The following is a 12,070-nucleotide window of genomic DNA, read 5'->3' on the forward strand; positions in this document are numbered from 1 at the left end:
ATTATTATTATTTAATAATCATTATTATTATTTAATAATTATATAATTATAAAAATAAAATATGAACATTAAGATTTGACATACAAATTAAACATAAAATATTTTGTATTACATTTTTACTTATTTTGAAATAATATTATTTGTAGTATAATTAATACGTAAAAGTCGTGTATACTTATGAATTCTTCAACACCGTCGATTAAGTGGAAATCTATATGAGAATTTTAGATTTTGGAGGTCAGCCCACATCCGTAAAGTTTAAAATAAAATGAGAATAATTAAATGAAGAAGTAATTATAAATTATAAATTAATTAATAAAAAATATTTGATTTAAAATGAAATTGTATACTTAAAAAGGGATTTTAAGGATAGAAATAGAAATGAAGTAGAGGAAACAAAGATAAAAAAGAAAAATAATAATATTGGAAGTAGTATATATTGTTGGATTTTTCTCATAAGAATTGATCCCACGTAGGAAATAAAGGGGAAAAGTGAATGGTTTATAAGGCTAAGATCATAAGCCTTATAAAAACAGAACTAATATATATATATTGATGGTCAAAGATAAAGCCTTCGTCACGGATGTGGCCAGCCCAAATCGAATAGTCGCATCTGTTCACATGCGGTGGTTTTTTAACCGCTAAATAACTACCGAAATTGCCACAACTATATATATATATATATATATATATATATCTCCTTTCCCTCCAACGAACCATCATTCTTTCCCTACGATTTACCCTTTTCCCGTTCCATTTTCCCTTTCAAAAGAACACACTTTGATTCGATGGGGTTGAATTGATGTGCATCAAATCAACAAATCAACTGGGTAGTTGTATCCTCTAGACGACGTCCGTACCGAGCACGATTGGGGACGAAATTTTGTCTTAGGACATTGCAATTCGCAGACCTCTATCCTCTTATCCTTGTTCAATTCTACGTTCAACATCGAATAAGGTACACGATTTATAAACTTCAAGTATTTTGGTCATTAGTTTTGTTGTTGTTTTCGTTATTTTCTGTTTGGTTGTCGATTAGTCATAACATACATAAGATAATAATATATAAAATGTAAATAAATATGTATATAAAATCTAGTGTTATATATGTATATATATAACAATTTGTATAGAGGAGCGTTCAAATAAAAACTTGTCCCATTTGTGTAAACCGTGTAAACCAATCTCATCCATCCATTTTCTTGATCAATGACCAAGATTAGTTTACTTTATTTTAGAAAATTAAAAAAAATATTAAAAATTTATTTTATTTCAACAATAAGGGCACAAATGGTAAACAAATTTTAAATTTGGTAACATCCTTCTCGATATTAATGACAATATTTTCATTTTTTAAATCAATATATTATTTTTAACTTTAAATCACATCCATCAATAAAACGTATTAAAAAAAATGAATATAACACACCATATTCAATTATATGGAGTGAATCGTTTTAAATTTTGAATTACATTATATGAACGAAATTGGTTTCAAAATTTAATCAACAGACTAATCCACGTAATACTGATCATATTTCGTAATTTTCATTATACTGGTAGATGGATTCGTTACACTTAGATAACGAAATTTTTTCATCAATTACTGACTTCATAAAAGTTTATAATACAACATGAAATTGTTTCACTTAAACCATTTCACTTATCAGGCTCAATACTGCCATGAACCAGTTTCACTTTCCTGAAAACTATTTCATATACAATAATTTTCTTATTTCACCACATATTTGATGAAATCATTCATTTAGTCCTTACAATCTTGAAGATTCTGGAGCAGGTTACAATCTTCAAGATTATGTAGCAGATTAAAATCATTTCCCCGTTTCATCATCCACTTCGTTTATGACGAGCGAAATACAAAATGGCTCAACTACACCATCAATGCAACAGGTTCACCATAAAAATGTTTCGGTTCACATAATTTATTTGCAACAAGACCCGGTTTCACGTTCATGAAACCTGTTTCATTTTTCTTTTCATAATTTATTTTCAAATTGCACCGGTTTCATTTTCCTTTTCATCAACAAAATGGATCAACTACACCATCAATGCAACGGTTTCACCATAAAAATGTTTTGGTTCACCTAATTTATTTGCAACATGAACCGGTTTTACGTTCATGAAACCTGTTTCATTTTCCTTTTCATAATTTTTTTTCAAAATGCACCGGTTTCATTTTGCTTCTCATAAAAAAAAAGGATTAACTACACCATCAATGCAACGGGTTCACCATAAAAATGTTTCGGTTCACTTAATTTCTTTGCAACATGACAGTTTCACGTTCATGGAACCTGTTTCATTTTGTGGATTTTTTTTGTTCATCTATGTTTTGATGATTTTATTCTATAATTCAATTGTTTCATCAAGACACGTTTCTTGATAATAACTCATGACAATATATGAAATTCAAATTTTTAATATTTTAATATAATTAAATATTTAAATGTTATCATTTATACAATTTCCTTTTTTATGTTTCCTTAATTAAGATTTATTAATAACTTCCATATTTAATATAGAATACTGTAAATGACCGGAATACCCTTATTAATTAAATTTAATTAGAAAAAAAAAGAAATTTTCCTATTGATCGAAATTGATTTACACGGTTTCTTAAAAATGCACGGTTTTCATTTGAACGTGCCCCAATTTGTGTGTGTATATATATATATATATATATATTGATTCAAACGAGAACACTCTTTTACTATAGACAATCATATGTAATACTATTATTCCATCACGTATGATACACATGTGATACTAAATCAGAGACGCAGACGGTATGCAATCTTGGTTGTGGGCCAAGCCGCCCTTACACTACTAAGCCCCCTCACAAATATTATCACATGCGATAATATGGTTATTGATATGATATTATAATTCATCATGTGATACTAAATCATAAATGCAGACAATCTTTAGCACGACCTAAGTCGTAAAATACGTCCTCCAAACATTATATGATCCCCTCACATATATTATCATATGTGATAAGAATGTTTTTACGTTCTGATAAAATGAATGACTCTATTTATATGTGTGTGTAGAATTAAGTTGATGACTTAACCAGCGATTAACACCCCCCCCCTAATGGAAAACAAATAGGTGTTGATCCTTGACTCTTTTGAAAGGACACGTGGCCAATCCAAACGATACACGTATAAACCTTCTAGTCTAAGATTCCTGCGCTTTTGTCGGGGATTCATATTACACGTGTCTCCATTTCAAGGCACTGCCGATTTTCCACCTTCTGCTTTGCCGGAAGCCACCACTCTCCTTCTAAAATATTTAATTTTTCCATTTTTATGATATTTTTTGGACATATTTACCCATTATGATATTTTCATTTGTTTGGCTGCCTTATCACATTTTAATTTAATTTATAATGAAAAAAACGATGTTTATTGTATATTCTTTTTGGATATGATATAAATGCATGCTTTTTACCTACCACAATCTGATGACTTTTATTGAGTGGTATATTTTTAGGTGGATTATTGCATAGTTTTTAGCATAATTCCATTATTTTTAAAGATTTTTTTAAAAAAATTCTGATTATTTTGAGGGTTTTTTCAGAGTATATTTTTCAAAATTTAACGGAGGCATTTTTTATACATAACAAAAATTATACATATGAAAATAGTTGAACAGATATACGAGATTTCACTCGAAGTTTAATACGTTCTGATGACAACAACCAGATTTTTTAATTGTTTATTAGTATAAAACCTATTTTTAAGTTATTATCATTTTTCTCCAAGTCAAAAAATATTATCACAATGGTGGTGCCTGATTGGTTTGAAGTTGACTCCAAAGGTCAAAAGTATCAAGAAGTTTCAGGTTCAAATCCAAGGAAAAATAAAAATTCTCTTGTGGTCACAGAGATTTAAATGCGATGACTCCAGACTATTTACAAAACAGGTAGTCGCTCTTAAATTAATCGGCTCGCATAACGGATTGAATATCCAAGTTAATAAAAAAAATCAAAAAATATTATCACCGTAGAAAATTGATTTGACATAGAATTCAATTCAAATGCTATCACATCATCTTCAAGTTTCTTCTTTTTTCGGTTACAAAATTAACATTAAAATATTTCATACGTTGAATTTATTTTTCTTGAAATATTTAATTTAAGAATATACTAATAAAATATAATATAATAAATCAAAAATATGTTAAACCTTTTTGATGTTTTTAGATTTAATTTTTTTATACTTTCTTTATTATTCAATTTCCTAAAAACCCACTAAATCCTCATTGGAACAAAAACAGAGCAGATATTTTTTATGGGTATGAATTTTATATGAAACAAACAGAAACATAATAAAACAAAGTAGAATGGGTGTGTTCCACCTCCATCACATAAAACTAGGTGGAACAATTTTTCAAAAACATAGAATACGTTTTTCTTTTTATATTTTATTCACTCGTTAGGTTTTATTTATCGTATTTTATACTCTTTAAACTTTTAATTTATTGTCTTCAAGATTATATTTTTTATTTGGTTTTTATATTTTCAATAATTTATGTAATTTACTGAATATTAATAATAAATGTAAGTAATTTACTAGATATTGTTAGTAAAGGTAAGTAATTTACTAAGGAACCGTTTACCCAATTGCTTACCCGGTAAGCTCTTACCGATATGAGTCAATACTATGATTTATTTTGATACGTAAGATTTTAGTATATTACAAATATCGAATGCAACAATTTAGTGGGTAAGCGCTTACCTGGGTAAGAATCGTCATCCTCACTTACCGGGTAAGACTTTCCATCATTTTCATCGCTTTTACCCGGTAAGATTCATGACCCTTCTCATGTTCATTCGATGAGAAAATTTATCCGGTAAGTACTTACCAAGTAAGTGTTTAGTAAACGATCCTTAAAATATTAATAATAAAGGTAATATAAAAAAGGTATAAAATAACAATTGAAAACTATATAAACTTTTTACTTTGGTGTCATTTTAATGATCTTAACAAACTCTTTCTAATAAGATATTATGTTATAAAAATATTTATTTTATTATAATTTAATAAATTACATAAGTTAATCAAAAATATATAAAAAAACTCATTAAGAATAAATTCATCATTTTATCTGTGTTGTCTCCTACAATTCAGTTATATTTTACCAAACACTGAATAAACTATTCTATTTTACCAAACACTGAATAAACTATTCTATTTCAAGATAAATTCATCATTTTATCTGTTCTATCTCGTATAGTTCAATTTTATTCTACTAAACATTAAATAAGTACTCTGTTCTGTCATATTTTGTCAAACGTATCCTTATTGCTACCAGCGATGTAACAAAAAAGTTGGCTTGCTAAGTCACCAAGCTACCAAAGCCCATATCAACTAAATGGCCTCAATTGGGCTTCATTTCAGATTTTAGAAACCAAATTAATATAAGTAATCTTTTGACAATCAATAGTAATTTGGTTCAAGGGGGTGTTTAGGATTGCTTATTTTAGGTGTTTTTTGACTTATTTTAGTCTGTCATCGTCATCGGTAATAAGCTAAATGTTAGTATTTAGATGAGGAAAAATAAACTTGCTTATACCGGTGCCAAACCGGTAATAAGCAGCTTTTGATAAGTTAATCCTTCATAATTTATGGAAAAACTGCTTATTACCAGTTTACTATTTTAACTCTGTTTTATTAATGTTTGTTAATTATTAATCTTATTAATATAAATTTTTGTCAATAATATGGAAAACTATCTTTTTTGGTCATTTTACATATATAAGCAAAATTTGCCAAACACTAAAAAATAACTTATCAGCTTATTGTTTTTTGGTACCGTTATAAGTTAATCCCCACGTAAGTTAATAAATACTTTTACAAAAAAACATAAGTTGTTTTAAATAAGCAACCCCAAACACCCCCTAAATTGGAAATCTATCCCACAACGCAAACAATATAAACACTAATTTTGGTCGACAACATGAAACCAAACCAAAATGATTGAAAGCCATCATGGCCTAAATTCGTTTCGTTATCTCGACAACTTCTATTATCGGTAGGTTCGCTTAATATTTGAACGATTCCGATATTCACATTCCTACGATACGATATCGGAATACATATTTCTACCGATCGATGGCTCAATGAATCGATCTTTGTTGGATGTCACCTCCCCATTGTTTGATTCGGTGTCCCACAATGTTCACCTGCATTTCAAACATACCAAAAGCTTGTTCATTTCTACGGTTATGACATTTTCGTCAGGGGTGAGATAAAACGAATATTAACCTAAAAAGTAAAGATTAGCCGAGAGAGAAATTAAGCTTTGTTTTTACCTCTTCGTTCCAGTTCGTTCGAGAAACCATGATAAGTAATAGGCAACATTGCATGGTTGCTCCCGAAACCATTCCGTACCATATTCCCTGTACGTACATAAAGTTAAAGATTTTGTACGACCAATATCATTTCATTTGGACTAATTTTGAGCATCTATGGTCGTAAACAAGATGTAACCTTGACACCCATATCTAATCTGAATCCCATCAAAAGACTCATCGGAATGCCAAAAAAGAAATACGACCCGACGTTCATATAAGCAACTGCCGTCTGCCACCCTGCTCCGATGGCCACCCCTGTAACAATTACCACAAATCAACATCTAATCGACTTAAATCGTCATTCATGACACACGCTAGAAATAAGAAATTTGTCATTAACAGTGATTTGCAATTCCCTACCAAAAATGCAGATAATATAATAGAGCCGAGTTCATATGAGAACCACAAATATTTTGAGAATCAAAGAACTAAATTTTTAGTGAATACATATACAAGCAAATATATTTATCAATGGATATATAATATATATATTTATTGATAATAATACTTATCATCAATATGCATATATTGATGAAATGTATATAGTGTATATTCATCAATTGAATATACACCGTAAAATTAGCTTATTGGTTCTTAAATTATTTGCGGTTCTTAGCATCAACCATCCCTTAATATAATAATATATAACTTGTTCATAAAATTAATGTATGGTGTGATATGGTTTGAACTACGATTTTGTAATTCGAAACCGCGTTGTGCTGTTTGATAATCAAAACAAACCACTATTAATACTAAAATTGGGTTTATATGACATCCCCAATCTCTAAGTTTCCCAATAGATCGCTTTATAAGACTTAATTTATAGGACCAAAATATAAAGCGTTCTATCTAAAGGTGTTGTAATAAGTTTATACGACACTTTTGAGTGTCTTAACAAATTTTTAAGGACATTTTTAATAGAAAGTGTCGCGTTAGCAACTTTATATGACACTTTTGAGAAATTGTCCTACAAACTCAATTTTTTATAGGACACTTGTTTTTATAGGACATTTTTTCAAATATTGTCCTATAAAGTTGATAATGGGACGCTTTATATTAAAAGTGTCCTAAACAACTTATTACGACATCAAAAAACGTCATATAAACTTAATACAACACCATTAGATATGACACTTTATTTTTTGGTCCTTGTCTATTAGGACGCTTACAACTTGAAAGTGCATGCGAAAAGTACAAACCAAAACCGCACCGCAAAAGTTCTTAACCGCACAGTTTTTAATGCGATGCAGACGGTTTAAGCAGTTTATGCCATTTGATGTGCACCCCTAATACCTGAAAGAGCATACTGAAGGCAATAGACGATAATACTGATTCCGAGCAACAACGTGAGTTCTTCTAAGAGTTGCATTACTTCTCGACTGTTTGTAAACAACGCCGGGTATTGTTTTCTGTACACTAGAAGAACCGCCGTGAAGAGGAGTCCAATTAGAACTGAAGTCAATCCCACGACTATAACCGCGAACCTCGCAGTTTTCGGCCTTCTGTAACCGAGTTCGTTCGACACCCTTACACTAAGTAAACATAATTACGACGATTTGATATGTTAGAAACTTCGTTTCTGAACCAAAGCTTACGAACGATCTTTCGAATCGGGGTTAGATGCAAACCTTACGGCAACGTTGAGTCCTAAAGCAACTGTACAAATCCATCCTAATATGTTGAGGCTGCAATGAAAGATACACCGTTAGATGTGAGTTAATATGAAAGAGACAGACAGTGAGATTACAAAATTAATATGAGAGACAGACATATTGAGATTAGAAAGAAATGTAAAAAATGTACAGAAATAATAAGACCATTAAAAGCAAACAACACCACAAATAGGTGCTGATGGTAACGTGATAAAGAGCACCTACTGGCTACTGATGTTTCAACTGCTATGAACCATGACTATGTAACGAGAGGCGTATAGTAGATATCGAACACTCACCACACCGATAAAGCGTCGACAGAGGCTTCTGCATTCTCGAAGTACCCGGCAAAGAGAACCAACGACATCAGGTACCAATTCTCCAAGCTGCAAAATGTCGATGAGTTATACAGTACAACCATTACTTCATTAAGTCAAATAGAAGTAATCAAACAGACCCAATAAAAATTGTTCGATGGAATCTTACCAAAACATTACGGCTGTGGCGAACGAAACACGAACAAATCCCTTGAGATTATGAAAAGCTTCCCACGAAAAACCACCCCAAGCTTGACCACACGACCCCCACAAAACGTATGTGAGCTGAGCCACGGTCATGAACCACCATGAGCAATCAAGAACCACCGCCGCACCCACTAGACCCCACCCGAGTTTCATCATCAAAAGCCAACTCAAAAACACATGGCTAACGACTGCCACCAGAGCAATCCATGCCATTGGCATGATGTTGCTTTGTGCTTGTAAGAATTTGGCTATTGGGATCAGGGTGGCGTAAGCAAATAGTTGTGGTATCATCCAAACGGAAAACCTTCCTGCCGCCGTGGCTATACTTGGTGTCTGGCGGAGGAGACGAAGGACGGAGACGCCAAATATGTAGGTGAACATTAGAATTACGGCGATGGTGTTGAGAACCACCCAAGATCTTTGCAGGTATACTCCGAGCATTTCAAACTTTCCGGCACCGTAAGCTTGGCCACATAGTGTCTCTAAAGCACTTCCCATTCCAAACTATATATATAATTATAAAAAAGAGGGATAAAATATAACGAAATTGGTTGTTTTTTGTATTATATATATATATATATATATGTGTGTATATATATAAAGGGTTTTGGAAGATGAATCCAAAAAGCTATGAATTTTGCATGTGGTGATATATAACGGGAAATATATATACATATATATACCAAGATGGAGAAAGAGAAGCCGCCAATGACAGAGTTCTCGACAGAGACGGCGGCGAGTTGCATGGTACCGAGTTGTCCGGCGAAGAGTTGGGTGGTGGCGCCGACGGTGTACTGGCAAATGGAGGTGAAGATGGCCGGTCCTGCCAAATACCACAGCTTTTTAGACTCCACATAGAACTCCCTACAAAAATCTTTAACTCCATTAATTTCCACACCCCTGTCTTCTGCTTCAACATTCTCAGGCGCCGCCGGGAACTGTTTCAGATTTGTGTAGTTATTCCGACCGTTGTCGCCGGCGAGAAGTGGCTGCTGCTGCTTCACGTTCTCCATGATGAATTTTAGGCCAAAATGCACGGATTCAACTAGTTTATAGTCTCGTAGTTTGGGGATCAAAGATTTTGTATATAAATTATGCAAATATTTATGATAATTAATATGATTATAAACAGTAAAATATAAATATAATAAGACGTGTACCAACCTTGTCAAATATTTTACCTTTTTTTCCATAAATTCATGATGACATTACACTTCTAATGGTGGCCACGTAGTTAATTTACTTTGGGAACAGATGTAGAGCCTTGACTGTAATTAAAGTACGTGAAACTGTGATTGTTTTCAAAATAAGGGACTGATTTAGGATCAAATGATTAATGAAGGTGAAAATTTGCATATAAGGATATAGTTGAGGGATGATTTTTGTAATTAATTTGAAAAGGAGATTGGAAATTGAATTCCGGAAAAGAGTGGGAAGGGATCCACCTGGACGGCTTTAGGATGTCACGCATTGTTGCTGTTCTATTTATGGATTATTCGCTTTCACATTGAATAATAGTGGAATTTAATTAAATAATTATTTTATAAAATAATTTTCCCTTTTTAGTCATATTAAAAAGCTTTTTACTGAAATAGGCAAAGTTTTTATAAAAATAATTTAAATTAAAACTTTTTAAAAAAAATGGAGGAGTTTACGCAAAAAAAAAAATTCTTTATATAATTATTATTTAATATTTTTTTTTTAAATATTTTAAAATCTGAAGTCTTACTTTAACTTTAATAAATAAATAAAACTGTTTATTTTTATAACTAATTAGAAAGGTACTCGTACAATGCATCGAAACATATTTTCATTTCAATATTTCGTTTTATTTTTTTATTCATGTTGATATAATACGATTTTATATGATTTTGGAAAATGATAATATTTTTATTTTTGAATAAAATATAAATTTGAAAATATCATATAAAATTTGTAAAAAATATCAATATTAGTATCAAATTAACTATTTAAAAGATCTTGTTTGTTTAATTTTTTTAATTCAAAATTTTTATTATAATTTAGTTTAATGTAACGAAGTAACTTGATTTAGATTTAATAATATATTTTTTTATAAAGATAATAATTAAGTATTCTGATAGAACTCAATAATTATCTTAATTATATTTTATATTTTTTTATATTTTAAAATGAGATGTTTATCTTCTATTTAATTATGTTTATCTGCAGTTAGTTACACGAATTCAAACATAGAGCTTTAATAAGTTGTATTTATGCACAATTTACTTGTAATCTTGAATTTTAAGTAATATGCATCGATAAACAATATTTTATACATAAAAAATGATTTTTAAAAGTATTTGTCAAATGCTTTATAATATAGTATAGATAAATATTTAAATATATATAATTAATATTTTTTCTTGGATACATTATGTTAATCTATTTATTTGTTTGATAATTGTTTTTGTTTTATTTAAAAAAGTTTAATTTATAAATATTTATCAAATTTATGTCTTGGTTTTATGAAAAATCGTTGAACTTTACTTTGTTTTTGGAAGTTCTTTTTTCAAAGCAAAAGTTGCTTTTTTTTAAGGCCATCACCTCCACCACTCGCCACCGTTATTCTCCTTCAAACTATTGGGTTGTGATCTGCATTCCGACCGTCCTTCTTATCTGTGTCAATCAGACATTGATTTTTCACTTGTTATGACATTTTTATGTATTGATACCGAAAAAGAAAAGCCCAAACAATCTAAAACCTCTGACCTCTTGTTCGTTAAGAGATAAGAAGAGGTTTTTTTTTTCATGAAAGTAAGAGTGAATTACTCTTTTGCTCCCCATGGTTGCCACTTGCCACCCACCAACAACTCTCAAGTTTCGTCTCTCTTTTAGATTAATTACAGTTTTGGTCACTATGGTTGTCATTTTATTTCAATTTTGGTTCTTTTAACTAACGACCGTTAATTAGTTTGGATCAGTTAAGTCCTCTCATGAGTAGCACGTGAGGGTATTTTCACCCTTTAAGCAAATTTTGTTTTATTCTTTTTTTTAATAAATAATTTCCAATTTACACATAATTAAAGCATATTACAGCAAAGTAATGCACAATGCACGACTACCTTCTACTACCACTACCACCACCATCTTCTTTGACGAAGTGTCCCCTTCCGATCATCTTTTCTGGCCAACCCATCCCTTCCGATCATCTTCTTTGACGGACCAAAACCCAAAAATCCATCAAAAAATAAAAATCCTCACAAACCAAAATATCATTAATATAACCGATGAGGATAAATCTAAAATAGGGATGTTTATTCAAACCACTAAATAGCCCACGCTATACGAGTACACGACACCACAAAGCGTGATTTAAAACATCCGTGGTGCGGTTTGCAATTTGCATTTTTACCAAATAGCACTATGCGTTGCGGTTTTGAGTAATCAAACCATGGTTCAAATCGCATTACACAGTATATTTTATATATATTTTAATTTTATATAGCCGCTTCCAATTTAGTTTGAAGTTTTTTTGCTTCTTAAACTATTTTTAA

General features: G+C 30.8%; 1 protein-coding gene across 1 annotated transcript; it reads right to left on the bottom strand.

Moving 5' to 3' along the window:
• Positions 1-5,901: 5,901 nt before the first annotated feature.
• LOC112528211 (protein DETOXIFICATION 30-like) lies at positions 5,902-9,568 on the bottom strand. The gene is made up of 8 exons (XM_025139180.1): positions 9,239-9,568; positions 8,518-9,059; positions 8,331-8,417; positions 8,008-8,064; positions 7,673-7,911; positions 6,516-6,634; positions 6,338-6,424; positions 5,902-6,208 (listed from the first exon to the last, which is right to left on the bottom strand). Exons 1-8 carry the CDS (start codon positions 9,566-9,568, stop codon positions 6,143-6,145), a joined length of 1,527 nt encoding a protein of 508 aa, XP_024994948.1. The 3' UTR covers positions 5,902-6,142.
• Positions 9,569-12,070: the final 2,502 nt, after the last annotated feature.

The sequence above is a fragment of the Cynara cardunculus genome (genome assembly GCF_001531365.2).
Source record: "Cynara cardunculus var. scolymus isolate 2C chromosome LG 15, CcrdV1, whole genome shotgun sequence".
Taxonomy (NCBI): Eukaryota; Viridiplantae; Streptophyta; class Magnoliopsida; order Asterales; family Asteraceae; genus Cynara; species Cynara cardunculus.